At 40.2% G+C, this 25,334-nt stretch overlaps 1 protein-coding gene across 1 annotated transcript in view; it reads left to right on the forward strand.

Moving 5' to 3' along the window:
* Positions 1 to 25,334, forward strand: part of gnav1 (guanine nucleotide binding protein (G protein) alpha v1) — a 443,998-nt gene that overhangs the window by 182,159 nt on the left and 236,505 nt on the right. Inside the window, exon 4 of the mRNA XM_051936251.1 lies at positions 17,427 to 17,587. Within this exon, the coding sequence (XP_051792211.1) occupies positions 17,427 to 17,587 (161 nt within the window). The remainder of the gene's footprint in view (positions 1 to 17,426; positions 17,588 to 25,334) is intronic.

Genomic DNA, 25,334 nt, shown 5'->3' on the forward strand with positions numbered 1-25,334 from the left:
CTTAAATAATTGAGGAAAAAAGCATAGTACTCCAACCGTAACACATTTGGAAAAAGATGTTCCTGTTCAATACTAGATAAAAAATGCATTTTCCTTATCCGGTATGGTGGAGGGCTTCTTTAATATATCCATCCATCCATCCATCCATCCATTTTCCAACCCGCTGAATCCGAACACAGGGTCACGGGGGTCTGCTGGAGCCAATCCCAGCCAACACAGGGCACAAGGCAGGAACCAATCCCGGGCAGGGTGCCAACCCACCGCAGGACACACACAAGCACACCCACACACCAAGCACACACTAGGGCCAATTTAGAATCGCCAATCCACCTAACCTGCATGTCTTTGGACTGTGGGAGGAAACCGGAGCGCCCGGAGGAAACCCACGCAGACACGGGGAGAACATGCAAACTCCACGCAGGGAGGACCTGGGAAGCGAACCCGGGTCCCCAGGTCTCCCAACTGCGAGGCAGCAGCGCTACCCACTGCGCCACCGTGCCTTCTTTAATATATTCTTATGAAATTCTAATGTTCTCTATAAGTAGCAATGCTGCGACTCTGTTAACCTTTTGGTCTTTGCAATACCTATGACTTCTCCCTATGACTTGGACATGGTGTTGAATTCAAATTTGAAATGAAATATGATATTGTTTATTATTTGTTCAGTTGTTCTGTATGATTCTTATTTGTAGTGTAATTTTATAAATCTAATAAAAAATGTCAACTAGGCACTTCAGTAATTAGTCCCACCTTTGAGGGAGTTGAGAAATAAACATTTTTAAGAGTATATTTCTGCCTCCTCAGCTTTCAAAGCTTTTTATTACAGGTATATCAAATGAGTAGCTAGTGACATGATAATTGTCATTCCATTTATCTATTCTATAAGGAGAGCAGAAGAGTTGCTTAAATGATTCAGATGTAAACTAATTTAGCTGTCTTAAGTTGTTCGTTCTTTCTTTCTTGCTTTAAGTGGACTGTTGCTGTAGTCACAAGAACAAATAAAAACAGCCAAATTACAGGTTTTTAAGAGAATAGACAGAAAAACCTGTAAGTATAGTATAAATGACAAGCTTTTTTTTTTAACCTCCATTGTAGATATAGTTAAATTATAACCTGGCTACTTATTATCTTTTCAATAAAACAACAGATGCTTTAATTATAGTTGTTTTAAAGCCAATATAATAAAATGTAATTAAGGATATTCAAGCATTTTCTTCCTCAATTAAAGCAGGAAGCTAATAACTGTGTGCTGTGATTGTACTGGAAAATTATTTTAATTTAGTTACTCTCTTAGACATTGGGAAGTGGTGTTAAAGTTTAAGTAATTAAACCTTCTGAATCACCTTTTATTTTTGTAATAATTCTATACCCTTTCACTTTAATTATTATGTATTTTTAAAATTTTCTTGAAAGTTACAGTCCCAAGTAATTAAGATGACCATGAAAATGGTTTCTACATTTGAAAAGGATGTTGATACATTTACTGGGATTTGCAATTTTTCATATTTTAAGTCTGAACATGTATAAAGATTTAATATAATGTCTTAGGGTGTATTATAACATTTGTAATGGTATAAAGAAGTTGATATATATAAATAAGCAGTGTTAAAGATATCATGTGTATTCAATTGATCGGCAACAGTACAGCAATGGTAAATAGTGTGGCATCAGCCATGACAAAACAACACAAAATAACAGTGCTCAAGCCAAACAAATTGGAGTTTGGTACCGACATTAACTTTACTATGTCTGCTTTTAGTTTTAATAATTATAAACAGAAGAATTTTTCAGGGTGGTTAAGAGAGTTTAATTTAGAATAGAGTCTGTGTTACATGGTTAACTCACTTTCTTTGAAAGCAGTCAGTCAGTGTTTGAACCACACCTTGTAAACTTACCCTTTCTTTTAATCAAAGATTTCCTTTTGTACTTTGTCATGGCCCCATGCTGCCCCTGGTAGGGGAGGTAATTTATTGCAAATTGTCATTACCACACATCTGAGTCAAGTTTCATAATAAATTGGGATCACACTTAATGTCACTTCTTGCTCTTTAAAAGTGACATTGGTCAATTTTATAATGTTATGGTCGTTTAAAGTCCAATCCCTGAAGCCTACTAAAAAACTTGTAATCCCAGGCCACCTTAAATTCCTTTGCACCTCTCCTCATCAGTGTCTTTTGTTTTGCAAATGTGTCGATCAGCACAAGCAGCAAGCAGCCTGCTATCCCATCCCCCCTACCACCGCAGCTCAATTCGGGCAAAAGGTTCTCGCAGCTTACTCTTTATCTGCGTGTGAGCTGCCTGGAGTTGTATAGGGTAAATAATATATCATTATTTGGAATACATACATTTCATGTGTGAGTTCCTGGTCTACAACGATCTGTGTAAGTGTAGGATGAAAGGAAATGCGCGGCAAGAAATGCTGAACACATACCAAAAGCAGAAACTTTTTCCATGTTAAAAAAGAAAAAATATCATTCAATTTACATGTTGCTGTCAATGATTTAAAAACCCAAGCTCAAATGACAATTGACAGAAGGTTGATATGTATTCTTGGAATGTGCAGAGGTAAGAACTGCTGCCTTATAACCAAAAGGTTCCGGGTTTGAGTCTGGGTGCTCTGAATTTTGAGTAGTGAGCTGTTGTTATTACTATTATATAATAAAAACATACATTTGATTTGAGTCTGTAACACCTGGGGGGTATTTTTCGTACGTCGCTTAAAACATCCGAGATCAGGTGCCTCATCTTGGATAAGTTAATGCCGGTGACACTCATCCAGGATAGGTCGGTTTTTCAAACGCAGCCATGTATTAGATTAGTCTTGCTGGATGTAATCATACGAGACGAATGCGTGCGCCCACGCTGATTGAAAAGCCCATATATATTGAGTCTAGAAAACATGATCAGCAAGTCTTTGATAGGCTGTAACAAAATGACGAAAGAACGGGCGCATTTTTTTTCACACACACGGCGCAAGACCTTTTATTCGAAGGATTTAATATGCACAAGGGGTAACACTGCAAAAGCAGCCCAGACCAGAAAAGACGGCTGGCAAAAAGTGGCCGACAAATTAAACGCTAAGTAGTGTGCATTGTACTTACTGAAAGCAGCGTTTCATTTCCTATGTGTCAGATTAATTATTATTTAATATGTCATAATTCCAGATCAAACGTGAGCACAAGGAGAACATGGGAACAGGTTAAAGTGAAGTACAAGAATATACTTCAAACTGGTAAATATTGGTATATAACTATTTAAAGAATTGTTGACATAAATAATCATATATAATATTTAAAAAAAAACATTAATTTTAAAGCTAATAAGAAGGCAGACAAGCAAAAAACAGGTGGAGGTCCACACGGTCCAGACCTAACCCCTGCAGAAGAGTTGGCTCTCCAGCAAAATGCCCATCGCCCTGTTTCTGAGGGCATTCCAGGGGCAAGCTCCTCCTCAGACCCAGTGGCAGGATGCAGTGGTCACTTCATTTCAGGTAAAGGATGGTCATTGCATATATTTGTCCTCCTTGTGTGCCATAGGTATGTTCCATATAGCCCTCTTTTTTGTTGGGTCAGTTGCAGGGAATGTCATATCCCTTGAACCTGTGTCTGACCAACAAGATATTGACGAAGGTCAAATATTTGATGAAGACACTGTGTCTGATTATTCATCAGGAGGAGAGGTACATTTTCCAAATAATGTTTGTTCAAACTCCACTGTGATCAGTCCCATGTGCCCCAATCACATTTGGAAATTCTGGTAATGAGAATGTTAGGCTGATTGAGATTCTTCATGGAACTGTGGGTGTTTTAGCCTGTGTATTACCTACCTACAATGGCATGAAACACCTCTTTTATTGTCTGCACACACAGGTGTCCAGGAAACACTATGAAAACCCGAAGGAAATATTTCAGAGCCAAACAGACTTTACGAATTGCCTGACAAACTGCACTTTTAGTTAGATTTTCCGCATCGCCTACAGTATATATAAAAGTGCCGCTTGAAAATTACCTCAAAGCAATGCATACTGTCTGTGTGGTGGTGAGAGCCCGACTTCGCCTAGTTTGACTTCGAATATAAGGTGCTAATAAATCTTTGAGGTACAATATTCCCCCTCAGCTAAAGCGGTATCTTTCGAAAAGAATTTCCTCCAGAAGCAATAAAGGATCTTGCCGATCGCGCAAAACCCTCTCTATATGAAATTCTCTTTATATAATTTGCGCACCAATATCTATTGGTCACTCATTCATGAACGGCGAAGCCATGACTGGATGACTTCCACGCACCGTCACTGATTACGTGTGTAAACTAATCCTTGTTTACGTAGAACAAACCTGCTCCGAGCAGGTTTGAGGATTAGGATGTGTTGCTATGACAACACTTCCAGCAAGAGTTTCGAAAAACCGACAGATCCAGGATCAGGCCAAATCGTCAACAATTACATCCGGCTAAACGACTAATCCACGTATGAAAAATACCCCCCCTGGTGTAAATTTTGGCTGCTTCTAAAAGTTAGCTCTGAAGGGATAAAAGCAGACACACAAATGCAGCTTAATCATTTTTTGTTTTATTCTGTTAGTGATGTTCACGTGATACAACAAACTTGCCTCTCCCTCTCTTGAGTTGATGACGTTTATGTCCATTCTTTTTACAAGAGCAGCGATGACCACAGTTGGTGCTGTGGTTGATGCCTGCTCAGAAATATTTGTTGAACCTGTAATCAAAGATACAATGTCCCATGACCGCTATCAGACTATCATGTGGCATTTGTGCTTTCACAACAAAGACTCCCATGCAGAACACATGAAAAATGACAGGTTTGCTGTGATTTCAGACATCTGGCAATGTTTTGTTGGAAGCTGTGTTTTGAGTTACAACCCAGGGCAAAAACTTTGTCTGTGTTCATAGACAGCTTCTTCACAGCACTTTCAATGGCTAATAGACTGCTGCACCGCAACACAACTCTGCTTGGTACTATAAGTAAAATGGGACTTCCACCTGCAGCTATAGTCACTTCAGTACGCAAGCAACTCTCTAGTGCTAGTGTTTAGATCTGGCAGTGCCATGCTGACGGTGTATTATCGATGGAGTACGATAAAACCTCTGAAGCAAGGGCATAGACAAGAAATAATTTGTTGGGGGGATGTAGCACATGAATTGTCATTCTGTCTATGATTAATTTGTTCTACCTGTCATCAAATATATTGCAGGGGGTTCACACACAAAATCCTCCTCCCCTCTCCCTGGTCATGCATAAGCTCTGAGATTTTATCCAAACTATCTGTTTAAAAAAACGCACATAGACACACACAAAAAAGAGCAAAAAAAGTGTAACAGCAGGTAAAGATTTGTTTCCATCCATCCATCCATCCATTTTCCAACCCGCTGAATCCGAACACAGGGTCACGGGGGTCTGCTGGAGCCAATCCCAGCCAACACAGGGCACAAGGCAGGAAACAATCCTGGGCAGGGTGCCAACCCACCGCAGAGATTTGTTTCCATGATTCTGTAATATTATAATTTTTTTGTCTCAGTAAAGACCTCTTTTATACTTTTTGAGCAACTGACCATCAAAAAGTCATTGTGTGTCACTTTGTGCTACTTATGGGCAAGACCCTTAGGGCCAGACATGAATCTCAAGATGAAAATATATGTCTGAGGGAGAACTTGCTAATAAGTTTGTAGTGAGTATTGCAAAAATCTGTCACTGAAAGGGCCCTGCCCACAGGACTTCTTCCTGAAAACCTACTTCAATTTCCTCCAGTCCTTGCACTTTAAACATTGAGGTTTCAGGTCATGTCTGGTTAGGGAGCATGCACTGGTGAAGTGCACTTTTGTGCCCACCACACAACAAAATGGTTGGTAACCCTCCAGGCAGACACGTGGTCCATTCCCACCCTCCGGAAATGACCATCTATCTGCTGAAGCCAGGTGTCACGTGGATGTCCCCTTGGCCTAGTCCAGCTGCTCGTGGGCCGGAATCCCCTCGGGGAATCACACCACATGGTCGTAGTGCCAAAACTGACACTGCCTCACAATGCAGTAATATGCCTCATTCAGAACTCCCATGAGACAAAGTCAAACCAGCGGTACCCAAGAATTCTCCAAAGAGACACGGTACGAAGGAGTCCAGTCTTCGTTTCAGGTCACTGGATGGCATCCATGTCACACAACCATGTAGCAAAACAAGGACTCAAGACCTGGACCTTCATCCTTTTGCAGAAATATCGGGAGCACCACATACCATTTTCTAGCGACCTCATGACCCCCTATGTTCTCCCACTCCATCTACTGACTTCATAGGAAGAGAAACGTGAATGTCGCTGCTGAGGTAAGTAAACCTCTCAACTAGGTCAACATTCTTTCTGCAGACACACTACTGATGGCTGTGCCCAAGAAGTCATTGAAGGCCTGGATCATGGTTTTTATCCAGGACGCTAGAAATCCCAGACACTCATACTCCTCACTCAGTCTCTCAATAGCTCCAATCAGAGCCTCCGCTGACTCCATGAAGATCACTGGCAAAGTCAGGATCAGTGAATCTTTCTTCACCAACAGATGCTCTACAGCTGCTGGACCCCACATCCCTGCCCAACACCCAGTCCATGCAAGCATTGAACAGAGTAGGAGCCAGAACACACCTCTGATGAATCCTAGAATGAACTGGGAAAAATGCAGAGGTTCTGCCTCCACTCTGCACAGTACTCATAGTACCTGTATTAGACAAATATGTAAAATACCTGTCGAGACAGTGAGAGAAAAAAGTAAACTGCAGTCTGTTATCAATTCAGTAGCTCAGTAACATAAGTTAACCAAAATTTAATGATTAATTCATATATCGTGCTGTCATGTCATGTTGACTATTGCATTACTCCACTTCCTAACAACATTAAATAGTGTTTAGGGAAGCACTATGGTGTGTATATAATGTTATGTGTCAAAACACCGTGACTATTCTGGTACAGCATTTTTGACATTTCCATTAGTAATATTAGATAGTAATGTTAACTGCATAAGTACTGTTATCCCACTGCGACTGATTCTGGTATGCCATGTTTGCAATTTACAGGTAGACAGTAATGTTAACTTCATTTAGTTATTTATGTAGTGTCGCAGTAGAGGCTTTTGTCCACCTCTCGAACCCTCAGGTACCACTCTAAACACTAGGTAAAAGTCCAAGACTCTTTATTATAATAATAACGTGCACCAAGCACTCTCCACACCACACTACTCATATACTCACTCAACACTTCTACAAACACCAATCCTCCTCTCCCAGACACTTCGCCCTCCTACCTCCCAGCTCAGCTCAGTGTCTGGGCTTTCCCACAGTCCTTTTATACACCCTGACCCGGAGGTGTTCCTGTCCAACAGTCCACAGTTCCTTATTCCTTCCGGGTCAGGGTAAACAGTCCTTTTCTTCAACCCGGGAGCACGTCGTTTCTTCCTGTCATGTGACGATGATGTACCCCCGGGTTATAGGGCACATAAGAGCCCACAAGCCCCCCTACAGCGACGCCTGGTGGCCCCCAAGGTATCCAGCAGGGCTGTGTGTAGAAACTACATAGTCCATGAGGCCCTGCTGGAACTCTGGGCACGTCCACGCTGTCCGGAGAGCTCCTCTTGGCGGCCTGGGGGTGAGGGCCGGAGTAAGAAGCCGGCAATCCACCACAGTAGACATGCAGTCAGAAATTGGATGCTATGCAGCTTCAGCCATAGTTCTGCTGTAATGATGTCAGTGTTATTTTGATACTATTAAGTCCCAAAAAAAAAAAAAACCCTCCTCGAACCGCCACCTTACCGTGGTGGAGGGGTTTGCGTGTCCCAATGATCCTAGGAGCTCTGTTGTCCGGGGCCACCCATGCACACTGGTCCTAGGTGAGGGATGAGACAAAGTGCGGTTCAACATAACCTCCTATTACGAATAAAAAATTTGGACGGCGTTTTCCCTCACCCGGACGTGGGTCACTGGGGCCCCCCTCTGGAGCCAGGCCTGGAGGTGGGGCTCGATGGTGAGCACCTGGTGGCCAGGCTTGCACCCATGGGGCTCGGCCGGGCACAGCCCGAAGAGGCAACGTGGGTCCCCCTTCCCATGGGCTCACCACCTATGGGAGGGGCCAAGGAGGTCGGGTGCAGTATGAGTTGGGTGGTGGCCAAAGGCGGGGATTTTGGTGGTCCAATCCTCGGCTACAGAAGCTGGCTCTTGGGACGTGGAATGTCACCTCTCTGAAGGGGAAGGAGCCTGAGCTAGTGCGCGAGGTTGAGAGGTTCTGGCTAGATATAGTCGGGCTCACCTCGACGCACAGCTTGGACTCTGGAACCGATCTCCTTGAGAGGGGCTGGACTCTCTACCACTCTGGAGTTGCCCCCAATGAGAGGCGCCGAGCGGGTGTGGGTATACTCGGGCATGGGAGGAGTTTGGGGAGACCATGGAGAACGACTTTCGGACGGCTTCGAGGAGATTCTGGTCCACCGTGCGGCGTCTCAAGAGGGGGAAGCAGTGCAGTGTCAACACTGTATATGGTGGGGATGGAGTGCTGCTGACCTCGACTCAGGACGTTGTGGGTCGGTGGGGGGAGTACTTCGAAGACCTCCTCAATCCCACTAACATGCCTTCCAATGAGGAAGCAGAGCCTGGGGACTCGGAGGTGGGCTCCCCCATCTCTGGGACTGTGGTGGCAGGGCCCCGGGTGTGGATGAGATACGCCTGGAGTTCCTCAAGGCTCTGGATGTTGTAGGGCTGTCTTGGTTGACACGTCTCTGCAACATCGCATGGACATCAGGGACAGTGCCTCTGGATTGGCAGACCGGGGTGGTGGTCCCCCTCTTTAAGAAGGGGGACTGGAGGGTGTGTTCCAACTACAGAGGGATCACATTCCTCAGCCTCTCTGGAAAAGTCTATTCAGGGGTTCTGGAGAGGAGGGTCCGTCGGATAGTCGAACCTCGGATTCAGGAGGAACAGTGTGGTTTTCGTCCTGGTCGCGGAACAGTGGACCAGCTCTACACCCTTAGCAGAGTCCTGGAGGGTGCATAGGAGTTCGCCCAACCAGTCTACATGTGTTTTGTGGACTTGGAAAAGGTGTTCGACCATGTCCCTCGGGGAATCCTGTGGGGGGGGTGCTCCGGGAGTATGGGGTACCGGACCCCCTGATAAGGGCTGTTCGGTCCCTGTACAACTGGTGTCAGAGCTTGGTCCACATTGCCGGCAGTAAGTCGAACCCGTTTCCAGTGAGAGTTGGACTCCGCCAGGGCTGCCCTTTGTCACCGATTCTGTTCATAACTTTTATGGACAGAATTTCTAGGCACAGCCAGGGTGTTGAGGGGGTCCGGTTTGGTGGACTCACGATTGGGTCACTGCTTTTTGCAGATGATGTTGTCCTGTTTGCTTCATCAGGCCGTGATCTTCAGCTCTCTCTGGATTGGTTCGCAGCTGAGTGTGAAGCGGCTGGGATGGGAATCAGCACCTCCAAATCGAGACCATGGTCCTCAGCCGAAAAGGGTGGAGTGCCCTCTCAGGGTTGGGAGCGAGATCCTGCCCCAAGTGGAGGAGTTCAAGTATCTCGGGGTCTTGTTCACGAGTGAGGGAAAATGGAGCGTGAGATCGACAGGCGGATTGGTGCGGCATCCGCAGTGATGCGGGCTCTGCATCGGTCTGTCGTGGTGAAAAAGGAGCTGAGCCGTAAGGCAAAGCTCTCAATTTACCAGTCGATCTATGTTCCTACCCTCACCTATGGTGATGAGCTATGGGTAGTGACCGAAAGAACGAGATTGCGAATACAAGCGGCTGAAATGAGTTTCCTCCGCAGGGTGTCTGGGCTCTCCCTTAAAAATAGGGTGAGAAGCTCAGTCATCCGGGAGGGGCTCAGAGTACAGCCGCTGCTCCTCCGCATCGAGAGGAGTCAGATGAGGTGGCTTGGGCATCTGATCAGGATGCCTCCTGGACGCCTCCGTGGTGAGGTGTTCCGGGCATGTCCAACCGGGAGGAGGCCCCGGGGAAGACCCAGGACACGCTGGAGGGACTATGTATCCTGGCTGGCCTGGGAACGCCTCAGGATTCTCCCGGAAGAGCTAGAAGAAGTGGCTGGGGAGAGGGAAGTCTGGGTATCTCTGCTCAAGCTGCTGCCCCCGCGACCCGACCTTGGATAAGCGGAAGAGGATGGATGGATGGATAAGTTCCAAAATCTACATCTCCTGCGGTTCTTCCTTGTCAGCTCGGCAATTCTTTTTACCTCCTTTTCACTGCTTAGTTTGAATGCATAGAGTATGTAGAGCTATGTGTTGAGCACCCTGTGTCTCTTTCTTCAGTTCTTCCTTGGTCAGCCAGCTCCATATCTTTTAGTGTCTACCTGGATCTTCTTGAAATATTGAATATGCAATTATTTCACACATTTTGCAATGCATTTGATTACGTCATTGGTAAGTGTACCTGATGTCATAGGATGTTTTTGGTCTTTCGACAACTATACACCCTCATCCAGTTGACCCAGCTGAGGTTGATCACGCCCTGACTGGTGATATTAAGCAGCACTTGTTGTCCATGGATACCCCTTCTGATCCATATCAAGGCTTCCTCTGCAGCCACTGTGATACTCCTGATGAGATTTATACTGTGCTCTCCTGTGAGGCCAAGGAGCTATATGGCCCTGTAGAGTGATTACCTCCCCTTTCCTTGATAGCCTGCCTTAATTGGCAGACACTGTGTGCGCCACCCCTGCCTCTGGCATTCACATACCAGCTCTTGCATATCTGGCTGTCTTTTTCTCATGTGCCTCCCCCATCTGGTCTTCCCACAAAATCATCAGTTCCGATACATGTATAACAAAACAAGTGCGCATTTATTCAAGAATATAACCGAAGAAAAAGAAATCGGGTTAGGGTATGACTCTGACACGACCTCTTGGGTGATGCAGCAGTAAGAACTGCTGATTTCTAATCAAGAAGTCACTAATTCGATTCCAGGCACTTCTTAGAGTTACTGTTTTCAGTAGTGAGCTGCTCTTATTTTTACTATTATAGAATAAAAACATATGTTTAATTTGAGTCTGTAACAGCAAGTGTAACCTTATTTTTATAACCCGCTTTCTTTTTCTTCAGTTAAATTCTTGAATAAAAGGGCACTTGTTTTGTTATATGTGTACCTTTTGTAAAAGTGTTTGTTTATTTGATATTTGGACTTCAGTCTTGACACATTATATGCTTCATGTCAAAATTTTGTCATTAGTACTATAAAATGAAAAGGTACATTTAACATTTAGGTATGTGTTCAATATTTCTTACCTCTCATTTACTGTTATCGTAAATTTACATAAATCGTTGTAGACACAGAACACACATGAAATTCATGCGTTCCAAATAACGATATATTATTTACCCTATACAATTCCAGGCACCTCACACGAGATAAAGAGCCTTGAGCTGGGAGAACTTTTTGCCCGAGGTGAGCTGCGGTTAAGTGCACAAGGGCACTAAATTGGGTAAAATAACACAACTTTCTTTCTCTCTGTGCCATGCAGAGATTAATAATCTTGATCTTCCACCTCTTTTTCTTGCTGTAATAAAAATCTTACTGCAAATGTTCCAAGGTTAAAAGTAAAAGTTTATATTTATTTTAATTTAGTTTACTCGTCTGAATAGTAGTGAACAATACAGCAAGTCAAAGGTCATAGAAAAAAGCATATAGGAAGTACAAAAGAGAGACGAGTAAAGAGACAAAGGAAAGAAGTTTGCAGATGGGTAGCACACATTTAGAAATTAAAATTGCATGAGGAATGGTTAAGTTGTCGAACAGATAACTAAAGTTATAGGAAAGGGAATTTGGTTATTTTTGGTATGGATTTCAGCCAGAAGCTTATTTAGTAGTCAATTCCAAAGCAAAGCTGACCAGTTTGATGCACTTTGCTGTGCTGCTGCTGTTCTCAAGGACTGTGCAAGCATTGTCTCTTAGGAGCTGGACAAACTGGATCTTCACCTACCTGCAGCTGAGTATATTGTTAATGTTAGCAATACAGATCAACTTATCTTCTCTGGAAACAGTCGACTGGACTTTCCTGTGTGCGCTACATTGGCGAAAGAGCTTTGGCTACACTGCTGTCAAGCATTAACCACGCCATCCATGTTTTATTTGTGGTACCATTATCAACTCGCTTTTCTTTTTTCTGACATTAGTGAAAAAGTGTAATTTATTTGCTTTTTTATTTGTGTTTTCAAACAAAGGTATTGTTTTCATGTAATATATGTAAAGAACCGTTTAATTTTGTTTAATCTACCTCAAGGACTTTAATTTAAAGTTTCCAAATTAGATTTGTATGTGTTAATGAGATGTGTATTTGTAAATGGAAGTACCATTGATATATTTGTAATTGTTAAGGTAGGAATGAATCTACTCTTCCCCATTATCCCCCACCCCCATCAAAACTGCCAAGCTGTAAGTGTGGTATCGATGTAGACATACTTAGAAACAGTGCTGGCGGTAACGTGGATTTTACCTTTTTTTATTTACATTTATTTAACTTTTGGAACATTAGAGTGCTAAACTTTGTAATACTGGCTTTTGCATATTGATTTTTGCCAAATGCTGGATCAGATAGAAAATGTAATATATTAACACAGCTATACCTGGAAGATCCCCCTTCCAATGTGTGCTTGCCCAAGTACTTGTGTAGTGACTGTCAGGAACATGTTCTATTATGCCATTGTGAATTTTAGTAATTATGACGTTTCTGCTGCTTATAAAGAACATTTACCTTTTTTTTTGGTCTTGAACCACTTGTGGTTTCACAGTATCAACTTACTGATGAAATGTTACTCTTTGGTACCTCTTGTATTTACATTTCACTTCCTCAACATGAGCTCATTCTTCTGTTTAGTTTAGGAGTGAGGCTGAAATAATGGATTTCATCATCTTAAACAATGTTGCAAGACATTGTTATTTTTCAGCCAGGGTCTCTCCCCTTTTTTGTGTTTTAATAACTTTTTTTTGTTGACTTTTGATTATTTTGTTCAAGTCAATATTATTATTTATGTTTATTATTTGTGTAACTGTGTATTTAACAGTATTGTGTACTATTTAATTTATATGTACTGTACATATGCTTGTCTTGCTATGTTCCATGTGTTTTGTGGGTGTTTCTCCAAGAGGTGGGGCCACCTGCTATCACTGCATAGGGACTCCCCCTAGTCCTATAAAGGCTGAGGAAAGGAGCAGTTTCTGAGGTTCATTGAATTATGCTTTATGGTGTTGGTGAGTTCTGCTTTATTATGAGATTAATTCTTTGTGTGCCTGGATGTTTAAACCTTTTTTAGTCTGTTTTTGACTATTCTTTCAGATTTTAGTATTAGGATTTGTTTGTTTCTGAATTGCCTATTTCATGCAACTCCTTCTGGGCCTTTTGTCCTCCTTAGAGCACCCTTTGTTTGAGAGCCTTTTTATAAAATAAATATTTTATTTCTAAAAATTCTTTATTTGCCCCTTTTGCTTCAACCAAAGGCTGATACATCGTTTCTCTGGTGTTATAGTTATTGAGACTATTAACTATTTGGCCAGTTTTTTTTCCCTTTGGGGACCTGCTCCCCAGCTATCTTGAGAGTCCTCATTGGGATTTTAATAATAAGTACTCCTTGATTCATGACAGATATGTTATCCAGCAGAAGTTGCTGGTTATGGCATGTCTTTTCATGCTATTCATTAGCAATGCCATTTTGTCTGTTGCCATTCATTCTTATGTGGTATCAGTTTAGTTATTGGGCCATGCTGTTCAGACAGTGTCTGTATACTTCGTCTTTACTTTTTTGCGTATTTGTGAATCATGTCAGGTTTGATTGACAGTACAGTCATATTGTGTCCACTTAGTTGGGCCCCTGTGTGTTTGATCAGTGTTTCTTTCTTGTTATGCTTTTTGAAGTTGCACCTTAATAAGTTAAGAACTTAAGAAGTTTGCTGTCTTTTCTTTACCAAGAAAATCCGTATTACCATTGACTCATTTATTTTGATACACTGCCACTAGTTTGATTTGTACTATCTCTTTTACCTGAACTACTTTATTGTGGCTTCATAACACTTGATTCTCTTGCCAGTTTCTATAATGCCTTGCTTGAGTTCCTCCATTGTTTCAGTAATGGTTTTCTTGTCATTTGGTACAGTTGGAATGGTCTTTGTTTTAGTTTTCTGCAGGATCCCTTTCTTCAAGGGTTTTAGTCCATGATTTTACCTTTTTGCCAATTGCTGATCTATAACCCCAATTTCCATTTGTATAGTTGCTCTATTTCCCTAAAAGTATCTTTAATTCATACCCAAATTCTTCTATGAGAACCATGGCTGTAATATGCATCAATTGATTAGTTTGCTTCTACTGACGTATGTTGCAGCTTTTTGTTTTTCCAGTAAAAGCACACTTCAAGAGAGTTCATGCAAATACTGTGTGTGCATTTCATTATCAACATGCAAGTTCTTTGTTTGTGATCATGTTGTAACTGTTGTCTGGATCAGATTTACCAAACCATAAAGTACTTCTTGCAGTTCTACTGCCATCAACAAGTGATTTTTTTTTACTGTTAGAACTTGCTGATCTGCCAGTCTGTGCTCAGTAATCCTAGAATCTGAATGTTTAGAGGAATATTGAGTTGGTGGATTCTTTTTCCAGAAACCCCACTCTCATAGATTGGTCTTATAGTAGCATTACATGACGTCTTTCTTCTCCTAATCTTTCACTGTGGTTGTTGGTAGCCCAGTAGGGGAACTTGCTTCCCACTTTTTTTGCCTGGCATCCAGCCATGTCAGCACTTTATGTAATCCTTGATAACCTGGTATGCTACTGAGCCACTTTCAAATACTTTTGAGTCTCCACTATATTCGATGGGAGAACAATGTCCGTTTAGGAAACTTGCTGAAGTTTTCAGGATAGAGATTCCACAGGTGGGATTTGATCTGTGACAGCTAAATATTATTAGTACAAGTTGTAGTAATAGTAATAAATATTATTATTACTAGAAATAGCTTTATCGATTTCAGAGATACAGAGATATACAAGAGACAGGAGAACTTTTTACAAAATTGCTTTGAAAGAATGGAGGTGAATCGAGAAACTACTTGTTGTGATCTTAGGATAAGATTTGAATAAATTTCTTCTAAATACTGTATATACTGGACAAAATTACAGCAACAATTTATTCTGTTGAGTTAAATTAACCGTCTTTGTGCAGGCAGATCACATCCTCAAAATGCTGTCAATGGAAAAATATACTGTATTAGTTTATCTAGAAGCCATGGCCAATTGCATGATTCTTCCATGCACACACACATCTCAGAGTATCTGAAGGGGAAACGAAACAGTCCATTATCAGAGAAAGCAGCACGTGGCTAGACTTGCAATGCTGGTTTAACTTCCTCAAATAAAACGCTAATGCACAGGAAGATACCACAACAGAGCAAGAGTGAACATTGCACTTAAAACAGGAATGTGGATGGTGTTTCTGTTGCTGAGTTCTTTCTTGTGCTCAGATGGCTTAGTTTAGAGAAAAGATCTCCATAACATGGATGGAATTTCTAAGTAGCATGTTAAAACACTGAAACAGGCAGTCCGTAGTAGGTTTCTTAGCTGCTGTTTATTATTTTATTCAAATATTGTTTACAAAAATTAGTTCAATTAATAATTAAGTTGCTATTAAAGCTGTTTCTTGTTTATGCATCTCTCTGTGACTAGTTCTTGGTTGTTTAAAATATTATAGTGTTTGTACTCCAACTCCTATATTTTTTGTAGTTCAACTCTGGATGTCAATTCATGATTACAACTTTTTTGAACAGCTCACTTAATGTCTAGTATTCTTATGAGAAGGTAAATAACATCTAAATTACATACAGTCAGTCCCTGGGGTGTGATGCAAACAAAACAATAAACCCAGGAAAACAGTGCTCCTAAATAGTTAAGAATTTTCCTAACAGATTACAATAATCTTGTGTTGAATTACATAAAGTGACACAGAATGCCTTTATGTGCCATCTTAGATGCAATCTTGTAGCTTTAGCAGTGAATGCCAGAACTTACCTGGATATGTTCAATGGCTAAAATTTAATAGCTAATTATTAGAGGCAAGAGATGACAGTGCTTTTCGGAATCATCTGGAGACAGATGATTATTAAAATACATAAAGTAATTTCTGATATATGTGCTGCCTTTGTAATAAATATATTTTGCTAATGCTGTATAGTTAAAAGATATTTTATTCTGGAAAAGAATCTACTGATGATGTGTGTTAATCCGCCTGCCAGGCATTACCACTTTAATGAAAAAGTCCTATGAATAGGGTAAAGGTGACTTTTCAAAATTCATTAAAAGCACTTACCTGTGTAAGTCATTAAGTGCAGGGTGCGGTTTCGGTCATTTTAACTTTGTTTTCGGCAGGTTTACGCAGTGGGATGCATCGGTTGCGCCTGTAGGTCAGGCCTGCTGGAGGACACTGTGCCTACCCCGTCATAAATGCGAGCGTCTCTCTAGTCCTTACGCTGGTAAAGAGAGGTGTGAAGGGTTTTTAGTTAAGAACTTGCATGCATGTATTAGTGCGAGGAGGGAATTCCCAAAGAAAAGAAGAACTTACTTTTGTAGTGCGTATCGGCTCTTCCGAGGCTGCTTGCCCTATTTATTACAAGGCTTGCAATGGTCGAGAGGAGCACCTGTGCAGAAAGTACCTGCATCTGCTGCGATTGGTTAAAGGGAGCAACGTGTCGTGGGATTGGGTGAAGACCTGTGCCTAGACTACAAGAGGCACTTCTTGCCTCATAAGGGGGTCTTTAGACTCAGTGGCGTGGTTGGTATAGCTTGTTTCATTCAGTTTACCAAACAGTGGCTTGTGCCTTATTTTTGTAAATTTCTTGTAAATATATTATACATATCTCCTAGTTTAGCTTTATTGTGGTGGAGATATTTATATAGATTTTGGGTTTTGGTGCACTTTGTTTTTGTTCTTGTATATACACTTTTTTTCTCCTTGTAAATGTTTTGGCCTTTTCTTGGACTTTATTTGTGTAGCTTCTACCTGAACTCCTTTTCTTCATTTAGGAAGATTACCATTTTTTGTGTATGTACATTTTTGTCTGTATTTTTTATTTTTGGGACTGGAAACTTCACTGTATATATATTGCTCACTATTTTTGGGACATTTTTTGTTGTTTTGTTGCACCTGTAAATAAACCCACTCTTGTTTGGAAATACCATCTTTTTGTGTCTGTGTCTCCATGTCTGACTTCTCACAGATCTGATCTTGGTCAGTCCTTCTCTACAAGACGCCCACTGTGTGGTCTTGTGCCAGCCTTGTCACTACACGGGGTGTCACATGAGGGAGTAATCCAAATGTGTCTATACCATTACAGTCTAGCAGGTACCGTAGGCCAGGTTAGGACTGATCACTGTTTAACTGGACTGATTTTTCTTTTTTAGGTCCATGCACATACCATTCTTTCATGTGGCAGATGTGTTGATGAGGACCAGATGCTGTTTCCATTTATAGCACATGCCCTTTGTTGCCTATGGGCCGACTCAGGGATTCGGTTGGCAGCATCTCGTGGCTATGAGTTTGAGCTGAATGACTCTGCACTTTAGTAAGTACAATACTTGTTTTCCTGTTGCCATTCTGATTCCAGAAAAGAAACTGTTCTTCTTTTGTGTTGTAATCGTCTTCTAGTGAGAGCTTTCATTAAAGGCAATAATGAACTTTCCATTCATGGGCACACATATGTAGTTATCTCATCTGATGGCTGTCCAGGGAAGGCTTTAATTAAGGCCACCAATGAGTACTTTAAATAGAGAATATAACAGTAATGGTAATTAGCATAGTAATAAGAATTAATATATAGGAATTACAGCAGAGTTAATTGAAGCTAATGTTTTGGGTTGGTTTTCATTTTATTAAATCCATGAATATCATGGCAGATGTATTATTATTGCATTTTTTCAATAATTGTTCATTTTAATATATGTAAGTTAGTGATTGTGTGACACCAACTAATCAGCAGTGAAAATACCATTTTGTGGGAGTCCTACTTACAGGGGACCATAGCCATTATTTTAAGAGTTGGAGCAAGTGATCAGTTCTTGAAAGACCCTGGAAAGATGAGCTTTGATAGTTATTAAAAACAAACTGTGGTGAAGGTACTATACGTAATAATAGGCTTGAAAAACAAAGCAGGCCATTTGTGGGGGGAGGGGGGGTATGGGGGAATATTTCTACCTCTAAGATAATAAGCTTTGTTAGACAAAAATCCAGTACCTGCAGATCCTGGAGCTGCCACCTACTTCAGTCACTACATCTCCCTGGATGACATTCCCATTCCCGGATGCCACTACTGTATGTCAGAACCCCATCCTTCCACCAGCTCATGTGGCTCTCTCTCCCTCCTGCCAGTTGCACCTCTCAGTTACTCAGCTCGTAAGGGCACATCCACCTCTCCGAGCTCACCCAGACCTCCATTCTGCTGTCCACAAACTAGTCAGCCTGATCGATTTCTCTTTCTGTTTCATTTCTCCTATCCCTGCTTACTTTTATTGTAAAATAGCGCTTAGCTCATTCCATGATTACCATGCTAATGTCAGTCAGCAATCATTAGTTAACACTAGTGTATACTGGTTTGCACACTGTCCACACCAAAATAAGCCGAGAGCAGGATGAAGGAACTTGAAGGAATTAACAATTAAAATTAAAACAACACCCCATCTCAACACAGTCCTTGGTACATATGTTATCATTAGTGTTGATGTTTAATCTAAATGTTCTGTGTATATATTGAAGAACTTGGAATACATGTATACCCTTAGAAAACACAATCATTCATTATTATAATTCTTCAGCCTTTATTGGTAAGGTCTGGGGATGAAATGAGCTTGGTCCTTCAGCCTTCCCCCTGGAACATTTGTATGATCCCCCTGCAGCTGGGATAGAGAGAGAGAGAGATAATCCTTCCAATGTGTTTGTGGGTTTTCTACCACTAGGCTGTGTCTTGTACATCTGCAATAGGGTCTGGTGTGTTTGATAATCCAATTTACTTACCCAAACCACCTCAGCTGGCCAGTCACTCTAAAAAAGTAGTGGTTCTACTCTGATGTCTTGCTGTGTTGCTAACCTCCAACAATCCTACACAAGATCCTCATTGCATTCTTTCACTCACTACCCAATGCTCATAACCAGGGCTGAGAATGAAAATGAAAATGTAGTCCGACCTGTAAGTAACAGCTGCATATGTGGAATTACAGTAGCTCCTGCTTCACTAACATAATCTGGTATAGCATCAGTGAAACTGCTGCCACTGTAATAAACTGTTGTCAATCTCAAGATCCCAAGGCAATTAAACCCCTCCACTTGGGGCAACTGCACAAAAAGTTACACATTTTGGAGGAGTCAATTTTTACCTGTCTCATTGCAGTCAGTTACTCAGATATTTCCATTGTACATCAGAGATTACATTCTGATGAGACGAAGAAGACAGGTGTCATGTGCAAAAACCAGAGCTGCAACCCTTACGTTTTTGAAATGGGTACATATTACTTGTCACTTTTGCATTCACATCTTGACCATTGTGATGGACGACCGGCTACAGACTCTGGTCGCCACCCCCAGGCCGCTAGGAGGAGCCCTCCGGACAGCATGATGGTGCCCCGAGTTCCAGCAGGGCCTCATGGACTTTGTAGTTTATACACACAGCCCTGCTGGATACCTTGCGGGCCACCGGGAGTCACTGTAGGGGGACTAGTGGGCTCTTGTGTGCCCTATAACCCGGGAGTGTGTCATCATCACATGACCGGAAGGAACGACGTGCTCCCAGGGTGAAGAAAAGGACTGTTTACCCTGACCCGGAAGGAAATGGACTTGTGGGTTTGGCCAGGAACCACTTCCGGGTCAGGGGATATAAAAGGACTATGGGAAAGCCCAGACACTGAGCTGAGCTGGGAGGTAGGAGGGCGAAGTGTCTGGGTGAGGAGGATTTGGTTTGTTATAGAGAGAATAGTGGTTATATGAGTGTGGTGTGGAGAGTGCTTTGTGCACAATATAATTATAAAATAAATAACATTTATACTTTCACCTGGTGTTCAGAGTGGTACCTGAGGGTTCAAGAGGTGGACAAAGCCTCTATCTGCTACACCATGAAAATCATAAACAGAAGATATTTCTAATCCGTTTTTGGTAATCAGCACGCTGATTGATCTTACACTGAAGTAGTTGCAGCCTCACAGTTTTTGTGTTAACCTTTTATCTTCTCCATTTTTAATTGTCATTTTTAAATTAAAATTAAGGGAGAATGAAAGAGACTTAACAACTATGTCAAAATGCAAATAGCTCATTCACCTATCAGTCTACTTGTTGACATTTCTTTTCTTTTTTTAGACCCCCTTGGCAGAGTCCATTGTCAGTATTGAATGGTGTCAACTTAGTCTTTAATAAGTCTTCAATAAATATTATGCACCTAACTACCATGTCTAACAGCAGATGTTTGGAGAGTGAAAATGTAGCAACAGAATACAGAAACTAGAAATCTGTGCAAGAGCTATGTGGACAATTAAATTGAAGCTAATTCTCTGCGTTTTAAATTCTGTTTGATACGGAGGTACAGCTTATTGCAGTGACTGCTTACTCACAGATTTTCCATTGCTCTGTAGATGATCTGAAGTAGCATTAAGCTAAAGAACTCTGTGCATTCCCTTGTGTTCATCAAGAGCACATTTTGTCAAATTTAGGAGGATATTACACTTGAAGTTTGGGACCCTGCCCTGGTGATAACATTCAATCTTAGAATTAATTTTAGAATGAGTGATTCCTTGTATTTGAAGAATAAAGTGTATTTTAGTACTAGTCAGGTAACAAAATGTTATGAATCATGAAATGGCACTGTTTTTGTAGCATGTTAGTCATATGAGTGCAAGAATAGTGAAATTACTTATATATTATATATACTTAAATATTATATTTTTTGTGTATAACTTATTATTGGTGTTTGAAAAACTGGCAGCTGTTTGGTGAAAAATGCATTTATTTACGAGTTTATGTTTAAAATCTATGTAAGCACTCCAGCGTTTTCTCCTGATAGGATCCCTACTGTATGTAACAATAAATTATACTAAAAAATAGATTTATTTTTAGGAATATTTAAATTAGCTTTTAAAGGAGTCTCACACAAATTCATTTAAATATACTTGCCTGTAATGAGTTTCAAATTTAAGTGGCAATCTACAGATTTCATGTCACATGAAGCACTTACCCAGACATGAAAAGTGAGCTTTTAAAGTTAATAACTGATGAAATTAAGTATTTTTTCACCACTCCCTCAAAATACTTCTGTATCAAACAAAAGAAACATATTGCTCAAAGAACTTTTTTTGTTTCATGTCTATGTCTAGCAGCAAAATTTAAATGTCAATCTTTTTCTCAAAATGTCCTATACTGTTCTGGTTTGAGTTTTACTTGATGATTGCATCTTACTTATTGTCAATTTCTAGAAAGGAAGCTAAAGTCTGCCTTTGTTTTGTTGCAATCTGAGAAGGGTCATAGTGTGCCTGCAGGTGTCTCCAGGGACTCTGGGCAAAAGCATCTATACATGTGAAGTCCATTTTGCATTGTTTAGATATTCCATTTTTTTAGACTGAGTAAAGTGAAAATTTACAGTAGGTTAGGTGGTTTACATCAGTTTATTCTTGTAAGCCCAATTCACTGTACATTATGATAATTACTATATTTTTAAAACAGCATGCAACAGAAACACAAATACAATGTTACATGCAAAAAATGCCATCCACACATGGGAATATGTTTAAACAATAGAACTCCATCTTATGAAAATTCAGTTTTATTCATACTGGCTACTGGATATAAAAATGAGGGAGAATAATCTAAACGTTAAAACATTAAGCATGAAAAATTAAACATTAAAATTGCACTGTGGTACTGCATTTTTTTCTTTTATACGGCACCAGTAAAATCCTATTGGACTCCTGTTGTCTCATTCACTATAGAATGTGGTGACACAATGAAAAGGGAATGTATAGTACACAATTTCATGAGAAGAAGCGAGGTGAGCTCCTCCCACTTCTTTTCTGCCATCCTACCAGTTAGATATTTATTTCAGTTGCTAAAAATTGCAACTAAGTTGCAGTTTTTTACTTTCTCGTATACAAAGTATTGGGAAAGTATTGGAATCCTCCAAAAATTCCATTTCAATATTTTTATGAATCTCGATGTTTTAGACCTCCCTGAGTCCAAAAATATCATTTTTAGAGTTATGTCAGTGCGTCTGTCTTTGTGAGTGTGCACACGTGCCCGTGTGTATGTGTGTGTATAAACATGGTAACTTGAGTACGCTTTCACTTAGGTCAACCAAATTTTGCATACAAGTATTAGGTACAAAACGTATATTTCTATCAACTTTAGGGCTATTTCCACTAGCGGGAAGTGGTACTTTACCTTTTATTCATGCAGCTGCAGAGTCTGATTTATTCAGCTTTACTTTTATACTAATTGTTCAATATATTATTAATTTGATTTGATTTGTTGTTGATGGTTCTTTAATGTACAGTACATAATATAAAAATATAATCATTGTCTTGTGGTTTACAAATATCCATCCCCATATCTGAGTATATGAGAAAGTCTAGGGGAGACCACTCCCATTATTTTTCTTTTGAAATAACAGTTTTTCAAAGTATTTTTATCTACTATTGGCTAAATATTAACAATGTTTGCAAGGTTTATTGCAACTTTTCTGTGTAATGAAAGTACTTGTTCAGTGTTCAGTATGGCCTACAGTATGCATGAAGTATTTGGCATTGATTTCAATAAAAGGTATCAGTGCATCCCTAATATTTTGAATTTAAAACTGTTAATATGCATACTTGGCCGTTTACTTTCTATAAAGCATTACAGTGAAAGCAAATATTGACAATTCTGCCATAATATGGAGAGCATCTGAATTGGTTCTTTCTGGGTCGCAACATGTCGGCTTCAAGGTCCATTTTCAAGATGAAGAACGATATATCAAGTACCACTACAAAAGATCTTCAGCTTCTTCATTTATAAAGACGTCATGAACATCCTCGGTATGGTTTTATCAATATTATGTAATACTAAAGCATATATTGGTACATAGATTAGATTTTGTGTAATCTAAAGCCCTATTCGAACAGGATTAATTTTATTCCAGGAGGTGGGGTTAAGCAATATTTGCCGCTGTAATGTTTGTCCTGTCTGAATCTCTCATGTTAGTAGCTTTTTACTGACTGCACATTCACATCTCAGTAAAAGTTACAGAAGCTTTTACCTTCTATAAAAAGTTCATATATAGTAAGTATCTCTAGGTTAAATTAGTGCTGTGCAAATCGACATGTCAATAAATTTCATCATTTGAGTGATTTGAATGGGATTAAAATTTTAGAGGTCCTTTAGTAATTATAACTTTACCCAATACCTGAAGTGGAAAATAGAACTGTAGGTGTACTGCTTGTTGTGCGTGCTGAATAACAGGGGATAAACAGGTGGGAGTGTGTTATATCCCTTCAGAGGTCTAAGGGGTGCCGATAATACACATTTGTGGATATGTGGTAGGCTGTATGCCTTGGAGCTCCAAACATAGATATTGTTCTTATAAATAACGGTTGATAATGTGATCTGGACTGACAGTATGCATACATTAACTATGGGGAATGGGGGCATTTTGAGATTAAAGCCGAAATTTCCACTTTAATTACAAAATAGACATTTTCACTGTGTCCTTAATTTTTTCTCAGTGACTCAAATACACTGCTTTACATTCTGATGCTGTTGTGAAGGTGGAAAAAAAAAAGAAAAGACGGCACAGAAGATGGTATGTGAGACTTTTAAAATGTATTGTGTCATTACATTGGGGAATATGCGATGCTTGAATATAAAAGCACCACGAATGCATTTGTATGTTGGCATTTTGCTTCACCACATCAAACCATTCTTCAAACATCGAAGTGCGCACATCGATCCTATAGGATCCGCAAAGTGGCTTTCTGTCACACGTAGATAGTCTAGTGGTCTAGTCTAGTCTCTGACGTCACGTTCCAACTTGATCACACTGTGCCCCCTGACTTTTTGTTGGTACTGCAACTTGCACACGCGTCACGTTCATTTACGAGGACATGCTCAGAGGACACGTTGTATGAATGCTGGGAACACATGGCAGCCATGATGCGTGCACATACGCATTCTGAGCATGAAGTATAAACCGGCCCTAACATTTGCATTGGTCTCTCTGACTTTGATTCCTGTGTTTAGTTTTGGTCCTGGCTAAAAGATACTTCCCATTATCAAAATTGTCACAAATCTTGTCTCATGTTTATCTCTTGGTCCACTCTCATTTATAATACTATCTCTAGTCTATGAGACAGCACACATTGTTTTACAGCTTTTGTGCAGTTTCAGGATGATAGGTAGATAGATAGATACTTTATTAATCCCAAGGGGAAATTCACATACTCCAGCATCATCATACTGATAAAAAACAATATTAAATTAAAGAGTCATAAAAATGCAGGTAAAACAGACAATAACTTTGTATAATGTTAACGTTTACCCCCTGATGCTTCCTGATACTCAAATATTCTTGGCTTTCATTTTACATTTGGATTTGTGCACTTTGGAGCCCATTTTAAAATGGAAACACAGACACTATATTGTTTTTAAATTATTAAAAAAAGCTTCACTTTAGAACATATTTTAATGGCAAATGAATGTTCAACATGACTGTGAAAAAATAACTAACCTGAAAAATCTGGAACTTATTCCTTAAATGAGCCTTTTCAGTGTCAGAAATGTATATTAGCTCCTTCAGCCAACAAACATGTGCCCAAAACAATGAGGCCTAATGAAAAATGTTCAGGATACCTTCATTACAGTTTTGCTGTATTTATAAATGAGAAAACAATTCCCCATTTAGTTTAATCATGTCTGTTATTCCTTGACTGCTGCTTGCTGCTCTACAAATACATGCCAGGTCCACATACTGTGTCTGCTTTGTACCAACTGTGTTTTTTAGGTAGTTATTTTTTAACTAACTACATTTAACACCTCTTGTGATTTGGTTTAAAAATTTTCTGTTTATCATTTGTTAACGTAACAGTTTCTGGTTAAACACTCATAACTTATTTTAGAGAATGTTTAAGTTGCTATGAATAAAAAGTCTTAAGTAAAAATTTGCGGAATAATACTTAAAGATCTTTACAATGCAACATTTAATATTACATTTACTTCATTTGTGAGTCATGAATAGACTCAGTGTGCCTCAATTTATATAAAAAAGAAATGGACAGTGACTACATCTCTTCTGGCTTCAAGGTTTTAAA

Source organism: Erpetoichthys calabaricus, chromosome 14, assembly GCF_900747795.2.
Source record: "Erpetoichthys calabaricus chromosome 14, fErpCal1.3, whole genome shotgun sequence".
NCBI classification, from domain to species: Eukaryota; Metazoa; Chordata; class Cladistia; order Polypteriformes; family Polypteridae; genus Erpetoichthys; species Erpetoichthys calabaricus.